At 39.4% G+C, this 24,624-nt stretch overlaps 1 protein-coding gene across 1 annotated transcript; it reads left to right on the forward strand.

Moving 5' to 3' along the window:
• Positions 1-67: 67 nt before the first annotated feature.
• On the forward strand, positions 68-23,205 carry STRAP (serine/threonine kinase receptor associated protein). The gene is made up of 10 exons (XM_062194886.1): positions 68-507; positions 1,147-1,282; positions 9,644-9,725; positions 10,594-10,666; positions 12,670-12,766; positions 13,612-13,749; positions 17,234-17,370; positions 19,793-19,942; positions 20,847-20,912; positions 22,173-23,205. The coding sequence occupies exons 1-10, from the start codon at positions 396-398 to the stop codon at positions 22,232-22,234; spliced, it is 1,053 nt and encodes a 350-aa protein (XP_062050870.1). The 5' UTR covers positions 68-395; the 3' UTR covers positions 22,235-23,205.
• The last annotated feature ends 1,419 nt before the right edge of the window (positions 23,206-24,624 follow it).

Here is a 24,624-nt window from a genome sequence, read left to right on the forward strand (position 1 = left end):
GCGCCTTCGTTCAGTCGGCCAGGCGAACCCGCCTTCCCGGCGTGTCGTCACATCCGGCGGATGCTCTGCGTCATTTGCATCGTCACTTCCTGCCGATACGGTGTGGACGGTGCGGATCGTGGCTGGGCCGGTTCTCCGGTTCTTCCCCTCCCCTGCTCTCCTCCCTCCCTCCCTTTCCCTCCCTTAGCGGCCGTCGGTCGCCTGTCGCGGACTCCCTGACCCCTCCCTAACCCCCTCCTGACCTCGGTGCCGCCGGATTGGCCTCCTTTTGCTCTTTCCCGGCCCAGTCTCAGTGTCAGGGCGAGGGGCCTAGCGGAGCCAGAGGCGCTGCAGCCGAGGCCGGAGAAGACGACGACCCTCTGCTCGCCAGCCGCGTCGCTGAGTTCGCCGCCGCCATGGCAATGAGGCAGACGCCGCTCACCTGCTCGGGCCACACGCGGCCTGTGGTCGATTTGGCTTTCAGTGGCATTACGCCTTATGGGTATTTCTTAATCAGCGCTTGCAAAGGTGAGCGAGGTCGCGGATGCGTGGCCCTGAGGGGCTAGGTCAGGACGAGAGGGCGTGGGGCCCGCACGCCCCAGAGCCAAAGGATGTTAAGGCCCGACACTGGTCTATGCGGGAAAGGAGTGGACTTAGGGGATCAATCCGCAGCTGGAACCTAGGCCTCGTTTCCAACGCGTCGGACGAGGCTATTACCCTCATCCACAGCCTCTTCTCATTTTTATTTGGGTCTGCACTTGCCTGCAGCCTTCGGACAACAACGCAGTCAATACCTTCCAAGGATTTAGGGGCAGGAGAAAGGAGGCCAGCCCTCGCTTACAGAGACATTCTGCCTCGTGATCTCATTGGATATCCCTTTGTTGTATCAGTTGCATTTTTCAAGTGGAAAGCTGAAGTTTAACTAGTTCGGCCAAAATTAAGCCTTCCCCTCTGTTTCGGTATCCCCACCAAATCACACATGCTAACCAGGGGGACTACCGGTTTAGCTCTTTCGATTAATTTATTTCTGGATGTTTCATAGTGACCCCAGTGAGTAGGCAGTAGTTAGACAACAGAAACAGCGTTCTATTTGGCTGTTCAGCGTCATCACTTGGTGTTGGAGTAATCTGAACTTGTAAATCACGTGTCTTCTAAAATGTTTTCCAGATGGCAAACCTATGCTACGCCAAGGAGATACAGGAGACTGGATTGGAACATTTCTGGGTCACAAAGGTGCTGTTTGGGGTGCAACATTGAACAAGGATGCCACCAAAGCAGCAACAGCAGCTGCGGATTTCACAGCGTGAGTAGCCAAAGCTACTTGGCTAAGCCTGGATTCCTGTGGGTTGTGTTGTGAAGTAGTTGAAAACCTCAGCCTCAGTTATTCCTAAGGTTGTGCCAGTCACCTGGCAGCCATGTAGAACACATGATGTTTGACGTCCTCAAGATACCTCCGGGTCCTGTGTGCTACTTTGTCTTTAGTGGTTCTCAGTGCACAGAGGCGTAAGTGATTTATTCCTGAAGTCTTGATTGTGACCCCGCAATCTTCATTATTAGCAAGTATTCCAGATAATGAGTACTGGTGATCTCCTTTTCAAATGTTGCTCTATACGTGCTGCCTAGTGATAGCGTGTGTGGAAAGCCCCAGCATTTTATTTCATTCTCAGTTTTTGTTAAATTGGCTTTAGATTTAAAACCTGTTGTGTCCCTGCTCCTTATTTCCTAAGTTTTTTGTGGTTGAAATCTAAATCATTCTTGATGTTTTCTTATATCCAGGTTATGGTCTTTTCTGATTCTACCGGCAGACTGTCCCCTGAATACAATGTTTCTCTATGTATCTTTCATTGCCTTGGTTCAGGATTAACTCCCCATCACCTGTCTCTTCCCTCTTCAGTATTCCATTATTGCTGCCCATCATCTTCCTGAAAGCAAAATTCATCATGTTACTTACCTACCTAATGACCTGCTTGTCTTCCATTTACCATTTTAGTTGTTCTTGACAATGGATGTACATTAGAATAATTGAAGAGTTTTTAAAATACTCAGATATTGGAGAAATTCTTGCTTAGGCAATCTGGAGATGGGGTCCTTGTCATAAGTTGCGTTTCCTTTCCTAATGTTTATTTTGGTAATTTGAAACCTTACAACCACTGCCCTCAAGCATAAGTAGGAGTTGCTGAACCAGGCTTCATCCTGGTTCCTCAGCAGCATTTTCTGCACTGTACACCAAAAACCATAAACCCTAAAGTCTAGCAATGTTAAACAGACTGATGCCAGAGCACACCTTAGCTGTGCCAGCTTTTGGTTTTGCATTTGTTATTGAACTGACTTGCAGCAGCCCTTTTTCTATTTTTGGGCATGTGTCATGGTTGTAGATACATTGATTGTACTTTTTGAAATTCATACATTGTAACCGATGGAAAAAATTTTATCAGGTAGTAATATTACATGAGTAAATTTGAGATGACGAAAGTCAATTAAGAAAAACTAATATATGCTTGTAGGGACTTTTTGGTGTGTGTATGTGCCTGTAATGAATTAGATTGTTATTATGTCATTAGGTGTAACCATTGTAAGGCTCTAGTGTGTTCTATCCTGTTGTAATGGTGCAGAACACTAAAAAGCTGCTTGGTTTGATGTAAGTTCTTCTGTGTAAGTAGTTTTCCGGTCAAAAGTTACTGGTCAGCATGCATACTAAGTATAATATGACAAAATACTCTTGACAATTTGGGGAGGTGAAAGTAGTAGTAAAAGTGATTTCAGATGTGGTAAACTTACCGTGGAGTTCCTGTATCTTATATTTTTCTCAGAGGCTGTGTGGTTTATTTTTGTTATCATTGACTTATTCATTACCTTATATTTGTCAGATAAATAAGCTGAGAAAACTTTGTAAAGTAGAAGGATAAATGAATTAACAGATCTTGATTTTGCCTGTCAGACACTTATGTGTGATTTTCATGGGTTTATCTTCAGTTATTCCAGACTTTGTTCACTTAATTCATTAGACATATTGTCATTGGGAAAGGCTTTTGATGATTTTATAATGAATGTAGAAAATTGGATTAACATACACAACTCTAGGTTACAGGTAATTTGGTGAGCAGATTTCAGAAATTTCACTATGGTAATTAGATTCCAGTTTGGTAGAAATAGATCAATAGTTAATATAATGATATTTTAAAATGAATTATAATTACTATAAATATAGACACTGCATATATTAGCATTAAACAACACAAGTTATGGACATACCTACCTGAGTGCATTAGCAAGAAATTATAATTGGGATCTAGAGCTGGAGCTAGAACCCAGGCACTTTGATATGGGATTGTGGATGTCCCAAGCAGTATCTTAACTGCCAGGTTGAATGCCTGCTTCAAGTATGTTTCTAAAATTAACCTCAATTCTGTTGTTATCTGGCCCTAGCAATGTTAATTATGTTAGCAGATTGCTTTGTCACCTCTTGCTTGATAGTCTTATTCTGATTCTTAAGAGAACAGTGCAAAAGTTATTAGGAAGAATTCTTGTTTTTTTGCAAAATCTGGGTCATCTCTTACATTGTACACTTGAGCAAATTGTATTACAAGCCTTAGGGGAAAGAAGAATAAGGAGGAAAAGGACACTAGGAAGAAATTACTGTTGCTAGGATAGTTACTTTGAAATAGCAACACAGAACGCTGTGGAAAAAATGTATTACTGTAAATGCTTAACAGAGTCTTGAAAGTAGTTCAGATCTTTATCTTGATGCCAGAGGAACAGTTATCTTTATTTGGGTCACTCGTAGAGCATGCAAACAAAATTTCATGCTTGAGAGCAGGCTGCTGGTATTGTTTTGTACTTAACATTTTTGGGTCATAGTGTCTATATCTACAAGTAGTATTCAGAGCATAAATTTTGAAGACCCATGGCCTATGATTAAATACTAGTTCTATCATTTTTAAAAAATTTGTTTTATTTGAGAGGCAGATTTCCCATCACTGGTTCACTCCCTAAATGCCCACAATAGCTGAGGCTGGGACAAGCTGAAGCCAGGAGTCCAGAACTCAATCTGGGTCTCCAGAGTGTGTGGCAGGGACCCAAGCACCTGAGGCATCACCATCTTTCCAGAGTGTGCATTAATAGGAAGCTGGATCAGAAGCAGAGTCAGGGCTGGGACCAGATACTCTGATGTGGGATGCAGATGCCTTAACTGCTAACACCAGATGGCCACCCCCTGGCTCAATTGTTTAAAGTCTTTAACTCTAGGGCACTTTATTTAATCTCTCTTTTTCTTTCGGTTTCCTCATTTGTAAACATTAAAATCGTAATGATATGTCATTACATTGGTTGTGACTATTAAATAAGTTAGTATGTTTCAAATACTTGATATCGAATAAAAGCTATGGATTACATATGTAAAGTAACAATGATAGCTGTCACTGGCAAGATTACCTCCCATACTATACCAAAGTCATGAAACCATTTGAAACCTTGAGTAAATTTAAATGCCAAGAAGGAAGATTTTTGTTTTCTTGATTAAGGCTTAATGTGCCATTCTTGAGTGCAAGAATGTGGTAACCATAGACATGAGTTGGGCCCAAGTTTATGTGCTAATTGTGCTATGTTTTTCTAGTTTGATGAGGAAATATTTCCTAAACCTCACCCAGTTTTTAATCTGTAAAATGAGACTGCAGTCAGCAAGGTTGTTGGAACAGAGATATCTGTCTTCATTGTATCCCTGTCACGTAGTAGTATGTGTGTAATGATAGTATGAGGTAGTTGACATTTACCTTTATTTTTCTTGTCTCTGAGATGTGATAGTGTGTGTTCAAGAGTGTGTATCTCCCCTTTTAATGTTGCATGGAGCTTGCTATGAGCTCAAGAGTGTCTCACCCAATTTACTTGATGAGTCATAGTTAATATAAATCATTTTTAGGAAAATTATTTTCCCCCCATTATTATGTTACTTAAAAACTTATGCCATGGTCATCTAGAGGTGAATTTTGTTAGAGAAGCTATATTCAGTGGAACAGATCTATGGGTCTGTTAAAAATTTTTTTTAAGAGCTATTTATTTATTTTGAAAGAGTGAGAAAGAGAGATCTTCCATCTTCTGGTTCACTCTTCAGATGGTGGCAACGGCCAGGGCCAAGCCTGGCCAAAACCAGGAGCCAGGAGCTTCATCTGTGTCTTCCATGTGGGTGCAGGGGCCCAAGCATTTGGTTCATCTTCTGTTTACCCAGGCCATTAGCAGGGATCTGGATTTGAAGTGGAGGAGCTGGAACCAGTGCCCATATGAGATGCTTTTGTACTCACTAAAGCATAGAAGATTCTGAGCTCTACCCCATAGTACTTAAGTAGATCTGGAGTTAGGCCAGATCTCATGTTGGGATTTGAACACCAATGACATGTTGGCGACCTTCAAGAGGTAATAAGGTCATAGGAGCACCACTCTCTCAAGAATGGATTGTTTTTTGTGGGAGTGGATTAGTTCTCAGGAGAGTGGGCTGCCACAGAGCAAGTGTGACTCCTCTCCTTGCTGTGTCTTGCACATGTGTTTCTTACGCACACATCTCTTATTTCTGCTGCTTTACCGTGATGTGACACAGCACAAAACCCTCACCAGAAGCCAAGCAGGTGCTGGTGCCACACTCTTAGACTTGCAAAACAATGAACCAAACAAACCTCATCTTTTCATAGATTACCTGGCCTCAAGTATTTTTTTTTTTTTAATAGCAACCAAAGATGGACTATGGCTGTAATTAAAGTGTAGGGTTTTTCTTATAAAAGCCAATTGAAAAATCTAACTGTGCCCTGAATAAGGCTCTGGATAAATCAAAGATAGCATTGTGTCCTTCTTTATGACTTGGTCAACATTTTAAAGTACTTATGCTGTCTTTCTTCCTCCTAAGATAGCTTAATTGTTTTGTCAAAGCTTAAATACATTAAGCAAGCCCCTCTTTTGAGACTAATGGTTGAGCCTAGTCTCAGGTTGTGAAAAGTATGGAACAGGCAGCATTGACTAACCCTGACTCTATGTGAGAAACAGATGAGTTGTGTGAAAAGTCAAAGCTGCAGGATAGGCTGATGAAAAGATACTGTTAATGGTGTCTCACTGTCCTCAGTTGAGCTCTGCAGCCAGCTAGTATATGTCAGTTTTCTTGCCTAGAGTTTGGATAATACATTGGAAAACATTTGTATTATTTCAGATTCTTAAGACTCTGAACTCTTTGTAGGACTCTTACGATGAGTATTGGAAATATGCCAGAGTTAGTACAGGTGATCATCAGAATGTGCTGTGTCAAAAAATACTGCGCTTCTGTTTTCGTAGTGTTTCTAGATAATAAAAAAAGACCATGGATACATTAGTTCTCTGGTTCATATTTTTTTGTCATGCCAGTTTTTTCTCCTTTACAGTTAATAAGGGTTTTGGGGTGATTGTTTAATATATTTGAAATAAGTATTTCAAAGGACATTACCCAATGTTCTCTTGGGACCCATGTGAATAACTGGGATAGAAATTTGTGGTACATTTGACACATCCTTTATGTTTGATGTTTCTGTCATCTTAATTCTTGTGAACGCCTGTCACAGCCATGGAACCAGTTTCCTGTAATAAAAAATACAGTAATTAATGTAAACTGAGTTTTGAGGAAGAACAGAAGGGTAATAATGGTTCAGCATTGTAGGTGAGGCTAAAAGCTTAATGAAGAGATAGCATTTGAAATAAGCCAATCTTTGATAGTGAGAATATTAAATACAGACTTAAGAGAACAGTGTGATCCAGGATGTGGGAGCTTGGAAGAAAATACGTGGCTTGTTGGGAAAATGGTTTATAGTCTGGCATGACATGATTCAGAGAAATAAGACACAAAATAGGGCTGGAAAAATAGTTTGGGGCCAGAAAGTTGGAATTGGAGTGGGAAGAGAGTAAAGCAGATTTCATGTGCAAAGCTAAATGAATCCTTGGGAATTTAGTAGCAGTATTACTTAGAATGAATACTGTTTTCTCAGACCATACTCAGCAGTTCATGGCCAGAGTATGTGTAAGGATCACTAGTGTATCGTCAGTATTTATTCCTGCTGATATATCTGTCTTATGTTTTAGTGAACACTAGAAAACATAACGTTAATTTTTTCTGCTGGTTTTTATCCTTTACTGTTTCACTGCCCACAAAGATTTGAGATGTATTTCTTTATTTGAAGAGCAGAGTTAGAGTAAGAGACAGGAGAGCAAGATCTTTCATCTGCAGGTTCATTCTCCAAATGGCTACAATTGCCAGGGCTAGGCCAGACCAAAACCAGGAGCCAAGAACTTCTTCTGGGTCTGCCATATGAGTGGCAGAGGCCCAAGCACTTGGGCCACCTTCCACTGCTTTCCCAGATACATTAGTAGGGAGCTGGATTGGAAGTGGAGCAGCTGGGACATGAACCAGTTCCCCTGTGGGATGCCAGTGTTACAGGAGGTGATTTAACTCCCTGTGCCACAATACCATTCTCAATCCCACTATTTTGTGAACATAAATGTCACTTATAAAGAAATTTCTGTGAATCATTTTTTTTAGGATTTATTTATTTGAGAGGGAGAGAGTGAGGTCTTCCATCTGCTGGTTCACTCCCCAAATGGCTGTAATGGCTGGAACTGGGCCAATCCGAAGCCACTTTCCCACTTGGGCCATCTTCCACTGCTTTCCAAGGCCATTAGCAGAGAGCTGGATTGGAAGAGGAGCAGCCAGAACTTGAACCAGCACCCATATGGGATGCAGGCACTGCCGGTGGAGGCTTAACCTACCATGCCACAGTGGTGGCCCCAAAGCATAATTTCTTTACTCTTTAACAGTTCTTTTCCCTCCATTAAAAATTTTCTTATTTTTTCACTAACCTCTTCTTTAAACATCTTTATTTAGGAAATGTCTTGAAGTACTTTTATAAAGTAGTATCATTCAATTGTAACTCCCATAACGTATGTGAAAACATATATGTATGTATGATTGCAAGCACCAACATAAATTGAGGTGGGGTGGATCAGGGAAAGCATATAATTCAGAGATTAAAAACCTCAATTTAGTGCCGGCTCCGTGGCTTAACAGGCTAATCCTCCACCTTGCAGCACCGGCACACTGGGTTCTAGTCCCGGTTGGGGCGCTGGATTTTATCCCGGTTGCCCCTCTTCCAGGCCAGCTCTCTGCTATGGCCCAGGAGTGCAGTGGAGGATGGCCCAAGTGCTTGGGCCCTGCACCCCATGGGAGACCAGGAGAAGCACCTGGCTCCTGGCTTCGGATCAGCGCGATGCGCCGGCCACAGCGGCCATTGGAGGGTGAACCAACGGCAAAAAGGAAGACCTTTCTCTCTGTCTCTCTCTCTCTCACTATCCACTTTGCCTGTCAAAATAATAATAAATAAAATAAAATAAAAATAAATAAATAAAAACTCAATTTAGCAAGATGTAATCAAAAGTGATACTTTAAGGGAAGTTAATTGCATAGGCATTTGAAAATTTAAAGGTCAGCTTTGGACAAGATGAAGAAAATATTTTCTCCACTATCTTGATTTAGATTTTTTTTTTTTTAAGATTTATTTATTTGAAAGTCAGAGTTACACAGAGAGGCAGAGAGAGAAAGCGAGGTCTTCCATCCACTGGTTCACTCCCCAGCTTGCCACAACGGCTGGAGCTGCAGCTATCTGAAGCCAGGAGCCAGGAGCTTCTTCCAGGTCTCCCATGCCGGTGCAGGGGCCCAAGGATTTGGGCCATCTTCTACTGCTTTCCCAGGCCATAGCAGAGAGCTGGATAGGAAGTGGAGCAGCCAGGTCCATATGGGATGCCGGTGCTTTGGGCCAGGGCGTTAACCAACTGCGACACAGTGCCGGCCCCATTTAGATTTTTTTAAACTTGTTTCAAGCTCTTTCATTCTCTTGTAAAGTTTAAGAACTTCTTTTTGTTTCATGTGCATGTGAGTAAGAAATAGAGAAAAAAGTTGCATTATAAAATTAAAAATTACCTAAAATATTTTGTGACCTCGCTGAAAGGGATAGTGTATGGCTGTAGGCAAAAGTAAGAGTGGGTTGGTTCATGAATCTTATTTATGTAAATTCTTTAAATCCTTTTCACTGTCAAAAAAATGTTGGTTATAAGACTTCTGGGGAGAAGCTTTTTACACATTTAAATATTTTATCAAACGAAGTTTTTTTTTTTTTTTTTTTGACAGGCAGAGTGGATAGTGAGAGAGAGAGAGAGAAAGGTCTTCCTTTTTGCCGTTGGTTCACCCTCCAATGGCCACCGCGGCTGGCGCACCACACCGATCCAAAGCCAGGAGCCAGGTGCTTCTCCTGGTCTCCCATGCAGGTGCAGGGCCCAAGGACTTGGGCCATCCTCCACTGCCTTCCCGGGCCATAGCAGAGAGCTGGCCTGGAAGAGGGGCAACCGGGACAGAATCCGGCGCCCCGACCGGGACTAGAACCTGGTGTGACTCGCCGCAAGGCGGATTATCCTGTTAAGCCATGGCGCCGGCCCTCAAACGAAGTTTAATAATGAGGGATATTAGAGGCAAAGGAGATTTATAATGAGCTTATGAAATTTCATATATGTAATTTATTTACTAGTTGTCAAAATTATTATGTTTGTGCTTTTAGTTATTAATATATTGAATAGTGTTTATCCTTTTAATTCTATTTCTTTTTACTTTCAGAAAAGTATGGGATGCTGTCTCAGGAGATGAATTGATGACCCTGGCTCATAAACACATTGTCAAGACTGTGGATTTCACACAGGTATCCAAAATGAAATTTATTTTATTTACTTTTAAGAGATTTATTTATTTATGTATTTGAAAGGCAGAGTGACAAATCTTCTATTCACTGGTTGACTTACCAAATGGCCATAATGGCTGGCTGGGCCAGGCCAAAACTAGGAGTCTGACACTCCACTTGTGTCTCTCACGTGGATATCTGGAGCCTAAGCACATGGGCTATTATCTGCTGCTTTCCCAGGTGCATTAGCAGGAAGCTGAATTGGAAGTGGAGCAGCCAGGACTCTGACACTCCCAAATGGGATTGCAGCATCACAGGCCATAGATTAATCTACTAGATTACAGCACTGGCCCTTGAATTTTATGTAGCTAAGTTGCTACTACTATATAGTAGGATAATGATTTTATATTTTATTAATTGATTTTGGTGGACGATTTGTGTATATTGGTTCCTGTTTGAAGCTGTACAGACTTAATTTTTGTTTTTGTTGTTAATCCTGTTTCGCTTTAAAGATCCCTTGAAACTCTGGTATCACTCCTCAAACAATAGGGAACAAATGCCTAAAGAGCCCAAATACCCCTTTCTAACTACTTTTACAAGGAAAAGTTCATTTGAAATCATAAAAGTGCTACTTAGGAGGGAGGGGATGGGGTTAGGGCAGATTCAGATGGAAGTTGATAGTGTAACCCATTTGTACTGTGAAGCTTAAGGGGTTTGACAGTTAAGAGAAGGGCAACTGTTCTATAGTGTTCTCTCAGAAGTAATTGCTTGTGTGTTGCATGTCTTTGTGATGTCTGTGAGCTATACTTGGATTTTATTCGGTATTGAGGAAGTTTGAGAGAAATATTCTTAAATGGATCATCTGTTAACATTTTATTTGTCTTTTCAGGATAGTAATTATTTGTTAACTGGTGGACAGGATAAACTGTTACGCATATATGATTTGAACAAACCTGAAGCAGGTAAGCATAATTAATGTATGGGTTTATAGTTTTATTTCCTTTTAATGTAAATAACTTTGATTAAAAAAGTACTAAAATTTGGAAGCTAGTCGTAAGAAAGAAAATTAAAACGTAATCCATCATCTAGTATTCAACACTTTTAATACCTTTAGCTTTGGTTTCATATCATCCCAGGTTTCTTTTCCTATGCAGATAGTCTTTTTTTTTTTTTTTTTAAATATTAATTTGAAATGTAGGGTGACAGTGGGAAGAAGAGACAGAGATTTCCATCTGCTGGTTCACTCCCCAAGTGAGCAGTGAGCACTGAAGCCAGGAGTCCATAGCTCCATCTCAGAGTCCCACATGCAGGGACCCAGATACTTGAATCATCTTCTGCTTTTCCAGACACAGTAGCAGGGAGCTGGTTCATAAGGGGAGCAGCCCAGTTCCCCTATGATATGCTGGTGTTGCAGGCCACGGCTTAACGCCTGTACCACAATATTAGGCCTTTTATTAAAATTTGTATTAGTTTAAGATTTGTTTATTTAATTTGAAAGGCAGAATTACAGAGACAGATGGAGAAAAAGAGAACTTACTGGTTTTTGAAGGTTCTTTATTGCATCCTAATTTGCCATTTGGTTTTAAATTTCATTAAGAAGCCTTGATGTATACCTAGGCATATACATTTTTAACATTTTGGTGGCGGGAGCTGTCATTTCTTCTATGAACTGTCATTGTACAGAAGTTGTAGGCATTTCCTCTTACACAGTTGAGATAGTTACCTCCATTTTTGTAGTGTTGTAATGATTTCCTAGCTGTAAATACAAGTATAGTTTAAAAGCTACCAAAACATGATAAACCAAATTTTATTTCACTTATTATGTAGTAATTGCTACCTATTACATTTTTTTTAGTACCTCAAAGCTACATTGGAAAGTAAGCAGTTATTTGCTCGAGGGAACTGATTTATAAAAGCATTTCTAGGGTGAGACATTTGTAGATTTCTGTATTCATTGGCACCTAGGAGTTTTGCTCTGCTTTCTTTTTTGATACCTCTATGCCAAAACAAAGCAGAGTTCTCCAACCTCATTTAATCAGTGAAGCTATGTGCTGCAGCAAGGTAGTTCAGGGTTTGGGTGGGTGTTTTTCATCCTCGTTTACCTTTCCCGAGGTTCTCTTTGAGTTGCTCTTCCACATTCTAGCAGTGGAAATGGTAGCAATTAACAAGTTTTGCTGTGTGACACCCATGTAAAGTGCCTCAGAGGTTTATTTTTATCTGAGCCTCCCAAACTCTGAGGTGCACTAACTTTTGTAGCCCAGTTTACAGATGAAGAAATGCAGTTTCAAACAGGTAACATGCCCAAAGTCAAAGTACTGTTGAATGGCATTGCTTCCAGTAGCTGCCTTTGCCTAGAGATAATGAGGATTTTTTGAAATGTTTTGAAGGGAAATTCTCCTACAGAGATGGGTTCCTTTTTTTTTTTTTTTTTTTTTAAAAACTGCTTTCCTCTCAATATAAAAGCGTTTCTGGAAATTGCTGTGCTGTTTTTTTTTTTCCCCATTTCTCCTATCCCCAATGTCTTTTTTTTCTTCTTAATTTCTACCAACAATGTCTGGATGCAAGTGACAGGGTTAATGACAGCACTAGGATTAGCTCTGGTTTTCTAATTCCTGGGCCCATGTTCTTAAACTATGCCACATTATTCATACTAGTTATTATTTCATTATGGTACAGTGTGTTGTTTTTTTAGCATTACTAGTTGTGCAGAAAATTAGCCAAGAAAGAGTTATTATTGATTTACTCAAATGCAATAAAGCAAGCATCATTGTTCTTGGATTCTTTGTTGTACAGATAAATTTTTGTTTGTAAGGAACTAGTATAGAAAAACTGAATTATTATTTTGGGCTGCACTTAGAAAAGTTGCAGTCTAACATAAAATGTGTTTCTGTTTCTTATTACCTATGTAACTTGTTGGTTTAAAAAATTCAATATTAACAGACATTTAAAATTTTTTCTTCATAAGAACCTAAAGAAATCAGTGGTCACACATCTGGTATTAAAAAGGCTTTATGGTGCAGTGAGGATAAACAGATCCTTTCAGCTGATGATAAAACTGTTCGGTAGGTAATTTTTCTTTGATAATTTGAAGTTTGAAAAAAAACAGTTTTTAAGTATTATTTTTAACTATTATGTAGGAAAAATGGTCTGAACTTTAAAATGCGCATAGATCACATTTATGTGGAGCCATCCATTTACCATTGCATAGCCAGAGCAGAATTCAGAAGAACCTGAATTAAGACTATTGACACCTTTATTAGCAGGAGTTCTTAATCTAGGTCTGTGGGACAGGTTAGCTAAAGGGTGTGGGGGGTGGTCCATGGAACTACTGAAATTTTATGCAAAATATTGGGTACTGACACATGTTTTTTGGAAAGAGAGCTGCCATGAGTCACTACAACAATATAAGAACCACTGTTTACAGCAGTGCTGAAATTGATGATATGAGGATTTATGTGTTTTAATGACATAATTTTGCTAAGTTGTTTGCTAGTAAGGTTGATTTCCCCAACAAGCTCCCAATTTCCCATTGTGTAGGAACACAAAATTATCTGTGTCTGTAATTTAGGACTTGAAATGACTGTAGCTTTACCACAATTGTGATTATTATTTCCTTGGTTTATCTACAGATATAATTAAAACTGAAGCTTTCAAAAATCCAATTTTCTGACCTGCATAAGTGTCCTTTATATTTACTCAACTACTACTGTTGTGGTTTTAATCAATGACTTGTATTTTGAAGTAGTTTACGAATCACAAGAGTCACAAGTGTAGCTTAGAAGAGTTCACCAACACTCATTTTAACCCCATGACAATTTTGTGCATGATCATAGTCCATTGTAAGTTTTCTTAAATGAGTAAATTAAATGAGTAAATATTGCCATATTTTCATCTTTTCTTTTCGCAGCCTTTGGGATCATGCTACTATGACAGAAGTGAAATCTCTAAATTTTAATATGTCTGTTAGTAGTATGGAGTATATTCCTGAAGGAGAGATCTTGGTTATAACTTACGGACGATCTATTGCTTTTCATAGTGCAGTAAGGTAAGTCCAGGAAATACCTCCATTTTCTGTTTTGGGTGATAAGGGCCATAATGTGTTTTTATGAGAATTTGGTATACTTTAATCAGAGGAGTTAATCAAATTCCAGGTGTTTATATCAATTATTGGTAAAATTAAATGTTAAAATTGTTTTTCTTAAAAGAACCATTGGATTGATGTTTATAATTAATGTTTATTGTATAAAACTAGGGTTATCTTGAATAGAGAAATAATACGTTTTTTTCATATTCCCGAGTATATACGGACCTCTTTTTAAAAAACGGGGCCAGCATTGTGGCATAACAGGTTAAGCCACTGCCTGGGACACCAACATCCCATATGGACACCAATTCTATTCCCAGTTGCTCCACTTCAGTCCAGCTCCCTGCTGATGTGCCTGGGAAACCAGCAGAAGATGGCCCAAGTCCTTGGGCCCCTGTGTGGGAAACTTGGAGGCTCAACCCCAGCTGTTGTGGACATTTGGGGAGTAAACTAGATGGAAGATTTCTCTCCCTCCCTCCCTCCCTTCCTTTCCCTCTCTGCCCCTCCCTCTAACTCTGTCTTTCAAATAAATAAAATAAATCTTTAAAAAAAAGAAGACTTAGCCAGAGCCACGGCTCACTAGGCTAATCCTCCGCCTTGCGGTGCCGGCACACCAGGTTCTAGTTCTGGTTGGGGCGCCGGATTCTGTCCCGGTTGCCCCTCTTCCAGGCCAGCTCTCTGCTGTGGCCAGGGAGTGCAGTGGAGGATGGCCCAAGTACTTGGGCCCTGTACCCGCAAGGGAGACCAGGAGAAGCACCTGGCTCCTGCCATTGGATCAGCACGGTGCGCCGGCCATTGGAGGGTGAACCAACGGCAAAGGAAGACCTTTCTCTCTGTCTCTCTCTCACTGTCCACTCTGCCTGTCAAAAAAATAAATAAATAAAAAATAAAAAAAAATTTAAAAAAAAAAGTTATTCAATGGGTCAGCAAATCTCTGCCCCTAAAATGGAACTTGGAGCAACATTCTCCAGTAGGACTGCATGTTGTATCGCTCCAAAAGAGAACAATATGGTTGTACAGTTTGATGTGGCTGAGATACAGCATTCTATTATCATCAATTCATGTGTGTGTGTACCTCCTTTACATTCTGAATTGTTTTACTCCAATTTTAATCCTTTCTTTTTCCCTTCCATTCAGTGAACCTTTGCACTGCAAATGGCACTGTAGACAAAATGTCAGAACTGCTGGTCTCATGTTGTATAATCCTTGTGGAAATCAACAAGTTATAAGTGACACATATAACTAAGAACTTCAGACTCATTCCTACCCTTAGAACTGATAATAGTACTTATGTGATTCTAAGGAAAACACTGAGAAATAAGCATCTCACTCACTACAGACTTAAAACAGGGCACTGATAATTTATTGTAATTCACAATGCAATGTATCTAGCAAATCTGTTTTCCAAGATATTTAATACCTTAAAATATTTTTAAATAACAAGGCCAAATTACACTATGGCCTTAATTTAAAAACACACAAGAATTAAAAAAAAATGGCAGAAAATACAGCCATTAGTAGTTTGGAATCTTCTTATAAGATTTTGAGTCAATTATTCTCAATTATATCATATTTTCCAAAATTTTTACAAGAGCACTTATTGTATTTCTAGTCACAAAACTTAAGTCTTTTTTTTTTTTTTTTTGACAGGCAGAGTGGACAGTGAGAGAGAGACAGAGAGAAAGGTCTTCCTTTTGCCATTGGTTCACCCTCCAATGGCCGCCGCAGTAGGCACGCTGTGGCCGGTGCACCGCGCTGATCCGATGGCAGGAGCCAGGTGCTTCTCCTGGTCTCCCATGGGGTGCAGGGCCCAAGCACTTGGGCCATCCTCCACTGCACTCCCTGGCCACAGCAGAGAGCTGGCCTGGAAGAGGGGCAACCGGGACAGGATCGGTGCCCAGACCGGGACTAGAACCCGGGGTGCCAGCGCCGCAAGGCAGAGGATTAGCCTAGTGAACCGCGGCGCCGGCCCATAACTTTCTTTTTTTTAAAACAATTATTTTCATATACTTTAAGGCACAGCAAGAGTGAGAAAGTGACAATGGGGTTGGTAGAGGAGGAGAGGGAGATCTGTCTTCCTTCCATCTGCTGATTCACTCCCCAAATACCCACAATAACCAAACTTGGGGTAGGTTGAAACCGGGAGTCCAGTATTCCATCTGGGTCTCCAGCAAGGGTAGCAGGGGCCCAGGCACTTAAGCTATCACCTGCTGCCTCCTAGGATGCAGTAGCAGGAAGCTGGATTGGAAGTGGGGATTCCAGGACTGGAAATGGCACTCAGAAATGAAATAAGGGAAGGTAACCTAGTCTGTGGCTTAACCTGCTCCACAACAACCACCCCCTATTGAACAGTTGAGCCAACAAGTGACCCTGAGTAAGTCATGGCTACTTTAATTTTCATGCATTATATTATGAGGTGATGGGAACAGAGGAGTGACTTTAGGAGCCTGAATGGTATGTTGTGTATTTGAGGCCTTTCATCATTTTCAGGGTTGAACTGAAAAAGAGCCAGTCTCCAAACTGTAATTGATTCTTCAGCTGAAGCTGTTATTATGCATTGATTTTTTTCATATGTAACTGTGGCCTCAAATTTTAGTCATTCTTTTACTACATGATAATAAAAACAGCTGTTTTTCACAGGTTCATATTTATAGCATTTTCTTGTTGCAAAAGCTTAAACCCTCACAATTGAGAATAACATACCTATAATCCTTTATGTTAGAGTAATTCATTACCTACTGTAAAACCTTTATCTGTTTACAAAAGCAATGTGTGCCTGTTGAAGAAAAATAGAATACAGAATAAATTTTTTTAAAGCAAAAATCCCAACATTTTCCGAGCAGTTTTAATTAGAAGAGAAACTCATTTCCAGGATGGCGTCTGCTGCTCAAGATGTGGGTATCCCTCTTGAAATGTCTTTGTATTCCTGAGATGAACTCCAGGTGGGCACAGGATCCTTCGGCACCTTTTTTGCTAATAACATTATCAAGGCTTTTTTTTGGTTGGTTTTTTCTTGTTTTGTTTTTGAAAGGCAGAGGAGGAGAGGTAAAGTCTAAAATGACAGAGAGATTTCCCATCGACTGGCACATTCCCCAAATGGCTATAGCAACCAGTTCTGGGCCAGCCTGAAGTCAAGAGCCAGGAACTCGATCTGGGTCACTTCCCATAGGAGCCTGAGTACTTGGAAGATCTTCTGATGCCTTCTTGGGTGTGTTCGAAGGAAGCTGAAGCAGAGCAGCTGGGACTCAGCCTGTGAAGCTGTTGCAAGCAATAGCCTGAACCATTTACCACAATGCCAGCCCCTATTTAGTTATTTTTTTTTTTTTAAACATCACTGTTTGTGTTTGAATATTTAATTGGTCCTTGTGTCAGAATTTAGGAACAGTTTAACTATAATCATTTACATTATTCAGAACTTGTAAATATTATTTAAATTTTTTTCCAGTTTGGACCCAATTAAATCCTTCGAAGCTCCTGCAACCATCAATTCTGCATCTCTTCATCCTGAGAAAGAATTTCTTGTTGCAGGTGGTGAAGATTTTAAACTTTATAAGTATGATTATAATAGTGGGGAAGAGTTAGGTAAGTTATCCTCCTTTTTCCTTTTATCAAATGCTGAGTTCCAAAAATTAATGCTTCATTTATGTATATACCATATTGGAAGCATATTTTTCATCCAACTAAACCTTGATGTTTACAAGTGAAAAGTATTTATCTATTTTGGATAGGAACTTTTATAGATCTATAAGCAAAATATGCTGAATTTAATGGTGTCTTTTTCTTTTAGCTGAAATTCAGCCTTATCCTGTTGTTCTGTAATATTGTGTAGTGGTTTTCAGGCTTTATGGGGAGGGGGGAATCTTATGTCAAACTTATGTATTAAATAGACACAGGGAAATTTATTTTTTCCAAAGTATGGTGTGGGTATAATCCCAGTGAGCTGGCCACCATTCCTTTTTTCTAAGTTCAGAATCCATAAGATCCTGTGTACAGAATAGTGGAGAAGGGTTACTATAGCACCTTACAGGGATGCCTTTAAGAATCTAACTTGGAGAGTTTTATTCTTTTTTTGGCAACTGAGTTTTGCTACATTTTCATGATAATAGTTCTTAACAAGGGAGAGTTTTAATGTAGGACTAATTTGAGTTTAGTGTATATCCTAACTTTATCTGATCTAAGTTATGTATGATTCTCATAATATTAATCACTTTCCCAACTCGTTTTGCTCATAGTTCTAAAAGTACATGTAATTTTCATCATTTTTTGATATGAAAGCTGTTACTTTTTGACCCTGTGGTTCTAGCTGTCCTGTTTTACTACCCAAAGAACTAAGCAAAGCTGTAATATATATACAAGGAATAAAAAAATTTTATGTTTTGTTTCTTTGGGAAAGCTGATGGATTTGAGTTGTATGAGGAACCCTGGTGAATGGACCATGTACTATCTCTCTTTTTTTTTAATTGATTTATTTATTTGAAAGGCAGGGTTACAGAGAGGCAGAGGCAGAGAGAGAGGCGGGGGTCTTCCATCTACTGGTTCACTCCCCAGATGGCTGCAACAGCCAGAGCTGTGCATGTTCAGAGCCAGGAGCCAGGAGCTTCTTCTAGGCCTCCCAGGTGGATGCAGGGGCCCAAGGATTTGGGCCATCTTTCACTACTTTCCCAGGCCATAGTAGAGAGCTGGATTGGAAGAGAAGCAGCTGGGACTCAAACTGGCGCCCACAGGGGATGCCAGCACTCCAGGCGATGGCTTTACCTGCCACGCCACAGCACCAGCCCCCATATAGTATCTTTTTTAATTGCTTGTGGTTCATCCTTTATTGGTTCAGTATCAGTGAACTTTAAAAAAGAGATTCTTTTCCATTGTTCTTACCAGTTTTAGAATGTTGTCATCACATGTTTTATTCCTTTTCCAAGATGAAAGAAATGAATTATTTGCCTGAGATCTGAGGACTTAGGTAGTAAATATCAGATCATTCTCTTTCTGTAGCCGCATGTTCTTTCTGTTATCATAGCTTTCTCTTCTCTGGTTGTGCAGATGCGGCATGGAGCAGGAACATTGGTCTAGTAGAGTTTTTTTTAATTATTATTTTTTAATTTTTTTGACAGAGTGGACAGTGAGAGAGAGAGAGACAGAGAAAAAGATCTTCCTTTACTGTTGGTTCACCCTCCAATGTCCGCTGCAGCCGGCGTGCTGCGCTGATCTGAAGCCAGGAGCCAGGTGCTTCTCCTGGTCTCCCATGCGAGTGCAGGGCCCAAGGACTTAGGCCATCCTCCACTGCACTCCCGGGCCACGCAGAGAGCTAGCCTGGAAGAGGAGCAACTGGGACAGAATCCGGCGCCCCGACCGGGACTAGAACCCGGTTTGCTGGCGCCTCAGGCAGAGGATTAGCCTATTGAGCCACGGCACCGGCCGCTAGTAGAGCTTTTGTAATGACTAAGGTGGTGAGACATTAGAAAGTAAATGAGAAAGCTTCATAAGTCATGGTATGACTAACAAGACATATTTCTTTTTGGGTTCTACAGATTAAAATTTAAGGATCGTTGTGATCCTGTATCTCAACATTATATGTGACAAAATGATTATTGGAATGTATAGAGCTTGGTAGGAAATTAAGAGGCAAAGTGTGTAAAAGAGCTCCATCTGGTGGTTCTGTTTTCATAATAAACTTAATTCCCTGGTCAGTAGGTGGTGAATTTAGGATTTGGAAGTTGAGAGTGAACTGTTGCTTTAAGTCTACTTTTTATGCAGTTTGTGGGATTTTTATTTATTCCCTGTTCATCCATAAAGGAATATGAAGCCCTATTTTCTTTTTTAGAGAGATAATCTGAAACTATAATATGTGCTAGATTTGGGAAAGGGTAGTCTTAGGGAGAAATAGTGGGCATCTTGTGTCTCTTAGTGGTGGAACTTATTTTTAATTTGGCACCTTCTTTACAATTGGCCTTAAGAATTTTACATTTCTCAAATAATAGTGTTTCATTACCTTTCTGTTCTTTTTCAGAATCCTACAAAGGACACTTTGGTCCTATTCACTGTGTGAGATTTAGTCCTGATGGAGAACTGTATGCCAGTGGCTCTGAAGACGGAACACTGAGACTATGGCAAACTGTGGTAGGAAAGACATATGGCCTTTGGAAATGTGTGCTTCCTGGTAAGAATTTTTATTCAGAGTTATGAATGATTTTGTCTTTAGTTTTCACCAGTAATTCTATTTCAATGTTTTTGTTTTCTATAGATTTTAAATCAAATGGTTTCAGAATAGTCCATCATTATAAACTGGCCACTGTGTATTTTTGTTTATTTAAATTTTTTGTTGTGCAGTCTTTCTGTTCCAAAATTATTTTAAAAGATTTTATTTATTTGAGAGAGTTACAGAGAGGGAGAGACAGAGAGAAAGGTCTTCCATCCACTGGTTCACTCTCCAAATACCCGTAATGGCTGGACCTCGGCTGATCTGAAGCCAAGAACCAGGAGCTTCTTGGGTCTCCGACATGGGTACAGAGTCCCAAGCAGTTAGGCCATCTTCTACTGATTCCTCAGGCCATAGCAGAGAGCTGGTTTAGAAGAGGAGCAGCCGGCACACAAACTAGTGCCCATCTGGGATGCTGGCTCTGCAGGCAGAAGCTTAGCCTGCTATGCCACAGTGCTGGCCCTTGTTCCTAAATTTTTTACACTAGCTCATTTGGTGAGTAGAATGACACTAATTCAAAATTTACTGGTGGACAATATAAAAAATTATAGGTAAATGTATCTAATCTCTGAATAGTATTACTGATCCTTGCCAAAAAGGTAGATGTGATGTTAATAGGAAATATCTTGATTACTGATCCCAGAGCAGCTACAGTAAGAACGTAAAAGTAATTTTTGAGAAAAGACATACTATTATAGAATCACAGTTATATAAAAAGGAATTGTTCCTATTGTATTTTGTAACTCATTGCTTGTTGTAATCTTGTCTTACTCTTCTTGCTTATTAAGGACTAAAAATTACTTGAGATATTGACATCATCAGTCATCATTGCCATAATCAATCATCATTGCTTATCTTTCCATAGAAGAAGACAGTGGTGAGCTGGCCAAGCCGAAGATCAATTTCCCAGAGACAGCAGAAGAGGAGCTAGGTAAACTCTAATATTAGAGTGACCACTTTCAGAGTCATTCATTTGTTATATACTCCTTGGAAAAAGAAATCTGCTAAACATGAACATAGGAGTATTTAATAATGGAAGGTTTATAGAGTTACATATTTACATGTACTTGTTTATAAACTAAGTCTTTAAACATCTGCTACATAGTAGTAGGCACTGAGGTACAGTGTAGACATGTTGTTGTTATAGAACTTAGAGTATAACCTAGGAGACAGATGCTGTTTTAGCACAGTATTTAAACATGTGACCACAATTTTAAGGGCAGTAAGAGAAAGCTTCTAGGAGAAGTAACATTTAAACTTGGACCTGAGGATTAGTAGAATGACTCAGGTAATGAGTGACATAGGTAGTATGAGCAGGGCAGGGAAATTAACAGCATGAAAGAAACAAAGGCTCAGAAGCAGAAAGGAGCACAGCATAGGAGGAACCACAAGAAATTCATTGTTTCCAATTAAAAAAGCAAGGGCATAGTGTGGGTGGAGAAGCTAGATCATTCAAAGCCTTGTTTGCTATATTAAGACTCGAGTTTTATTCCAAGTGCAATAAGAAACCCTTGTATTTTAAGAATAATAATAGTTAGTAAATTGTGGAAGCAAGAGTAAACATAAACTATTCTATGATCTAGATGTTCTAGATGAAGAACAATCCTTGGTTTAGAATTGGGGAACAGCATTGAGAACAGAAAAAGGTAGATGAAGGAGAGTCTTTTTACTTTTAGAATTGATAAAACTTGGTAAGTTTATTAGATGTACATTAGAAGTATGATAAGGAAGATTTGAGATTGCTGGCATGATAAACTGGGTGTGATGATTGAAGGGGGAACTTGGGAAGAGTTTTAGCATTTACGAGGGATTTTTCTTTATTAAGTATTTTTTTGTAAAAATTTAATGTTAGATGGTTAATGTTTTGATTTTGAATAGTATTAAATATTGAGGTTTGAATCACTAAAGGAGAGAGCCATATCTTTTAAAGAGATGACTTTAATTCAGTGTTTATTGGATAGCTAGAGTTGTTGAAAATTTAGTCCAGAAACTGTGACCCTTGGAAGTTATGATTGTAACCATCAACGTGTTCTTCCTTGTTTTTTCAGTGGCATGAGTTTAGTCATTGAAGGCATGTGTAGTTCTCATTTTCTCCTCCCTCACCACAGTTATTCTTCAAAAGATCTTTATTTTTTATATAGAAGTTTAGAGTTGCTTCTTTGTTAAACTAATGTATGTTTTTTAATTGTAGAAGAAATTGCTTCGGAGAATTCAGATTCCATCTATTCTTCAACTCCTGAAGTTAAGGCCTGAGCATGAAGCATTTACCACAGATAATATACAATTTATGGACTAAAATGAGCAAGCAGAGAAAAGCGTCAGCCTCCCAGAGTTACTCTCTGCTTAGGACAACCACAGCAGTAAATAATGGGGAATATGAATTAGCTTGAGTTTTGGAACAACTAACATGGTGTTACCTGTAAGTGAAAACTCAGGAGTATCTGACGAAGGCAGGTGGAGTTATGCTCTTATAATACAACAGCCTGTTGTCTTTTTAATGAATATGTGCAAGCCAACATCCAATTTCTCTTATTACAATTAGATTTCTTGTAGCTGTTTATGTTATTATGGAAAAGAAAAATATATTGGCCTATTTTTCTGACTTTCCCTTAAAGCAGAATGCTTTTTTTTTCTCCTTTTCTTTACTTGCAAAGAAGAGGGAATACATGATAAAGTATCTGGTTTGATTTCTTTTCATTGTACTTGCTTCAGAACATCTAATTGTTTTTAGTTGTCTAAATAAAATGTCTCTAAAACAAAACAGTGTTTGTTTCTTTGGGAAAAACTGATAGATATATCTAAAAATAGCCTGAACATTTTTCTACATTGTAACCATAGCAAAAGACAGTTTGCTTGAAGAATCTGTAGTGAATGTTGTTTCCTAATTTTGAAATTAAGTTACTTGTACTGAATTTTTGAAATTTATGTCTTTTGCTGGAGTTGAATTTACCTTCCTTTCATTGCTGGATAGAAACCTTGACCTGTATTTTAATGACTTTATCAAAATGATGCATGCAAGTTGTAAGGAAAAAAAAAAAAAACAGAAGCAGGAAGCTAGTAGAAATATCACTAAAATCTATCCCCCCAAGAACCTACTAAAATTGAGTAATCATTAATGCATATTAATGTAACTGTGTATACAGAAATGATCTTATGAAAATGGGATAACTATAAACCTTCAGTGTCTTATCAAAATTTATTTTACCTCATCCTTTAATTACAGGCTGCTTTCAAATAATAGCCTTTTTTGGTCAGCTTTCTAATAAATTGGATCAAGTAATTTAAACTTGTATTTATTTTTTAAAATGTGGAAGGGTTATTAGTGAGTTAGATTTCTGTGCAATGAATAACTTCTCTGCCAGTTTGCTTTTTCTTTCCTGATTGACCTTATGAATGCCCCTTGATAACTTTCCTTAAAAGCAAAAGAACCAACCAAAATATAAGATTCACTTTTGAGGGTTTTTTCTGAAGAAAGCACTGTAGACTATGACAGCCTTACAGGGCCAGGAGAAGTATTTCAGAGGAACCAGCTGATGACCCACATAGGGTCTCATGGGGAGTGGCCCTTATTTAAAAAAAAAAAAAACAAAAAAACAACACATTTATTTTTGAATGACTAAGCGAGAGAGAGGGAGAGACAGATATCTTTCATCTGCTGGTTAATTCCCCAAATGGCTGCAACAGCCAGGGCTGGCCTAGGCTGAAACCAGGAGCTTGAAACTCCTTCCTGGTCTTCCACAAGGACTTGGGCTATCTTCTGCTCTTCTCCAGGGTATATCAGCAGGAAGCTGGATTAGCAGCAGAGTAGCCAGTACTCCAGAATAGGATGTTGGCATTCAAAGCAGTAGCTTAACCTGCTGTATCACAACACTAGCCTGGAGGTGGTTTTATGTGGTCATTATATATGTCTGTATATGTGTATGTATGTGGTCAGATATATTTCTGATCCTCTGCTCTGCAATAATAATTATTTATTTTCAGTGTTGTAAGAGTTGGTCAGACTCAAATCCCAGTCTGATGTACTCTAAATTAAAGTCAAGATTTACATATTTTTCTTTAGAGATACAACAGAGAGCAAGCTTCTATGTACTGGGTCACTCCCCAAATGCCGGCAACAACCAGGGCTGGGTCAGGATGAAGCAGGAGCCTGAACTGAGTCTCCCACGTGAGTGGAAGGAACCCTGCTACCTGAACCATCGCTTGCTACCTCTTGATGCACATTAACAGTAAGCTGGAATCAGGAGTGGAGCCAGCACTCAAATCCAGTGCTCCAGTCCTATCTCTTGAGGCCAAATGCCTGCCGCAAGTTGACAATTATTTTATGTAGTTTTCATTAAAGTCTAAAACATATTACTCTTTCTCTTTTTTTTTTTTTTGAGTGTTTAGTGGGTTTTTCTTTATTCAAGCAAACATTTTGATTATAATACATGATAATGGAAAACCATGTAACAGTACTGTAGTCTCTGGTTTGTTTGCTGTAGTTTCCTTGTCTCTAGGATGAGTATTACTCCAGGTGATTCTTCAGGATCTGATATTGGTGCCCAATACGGTTTTCCAATGGCAGTGCATGACTTCTAGAGGCCACAGCCCCTATCTTTCTTCAGATGCTGTACGCCATTTTCTCCCACCCATTTTATCCTTCA

This window comes from Lepus europaeus, chromosome 6 (assembly GCF_033115175.1).
Source record: "Lepus europaeus isolate LE1 chromosome 6, mLepTim1.pri, whole genome shotgun sequence".
Lineage (NCBI taxonomy): Eukaryota > Metazoa > Chordata > Mammalia > Lagomorpha > Leporidae > Lepus > Lepus europaeus.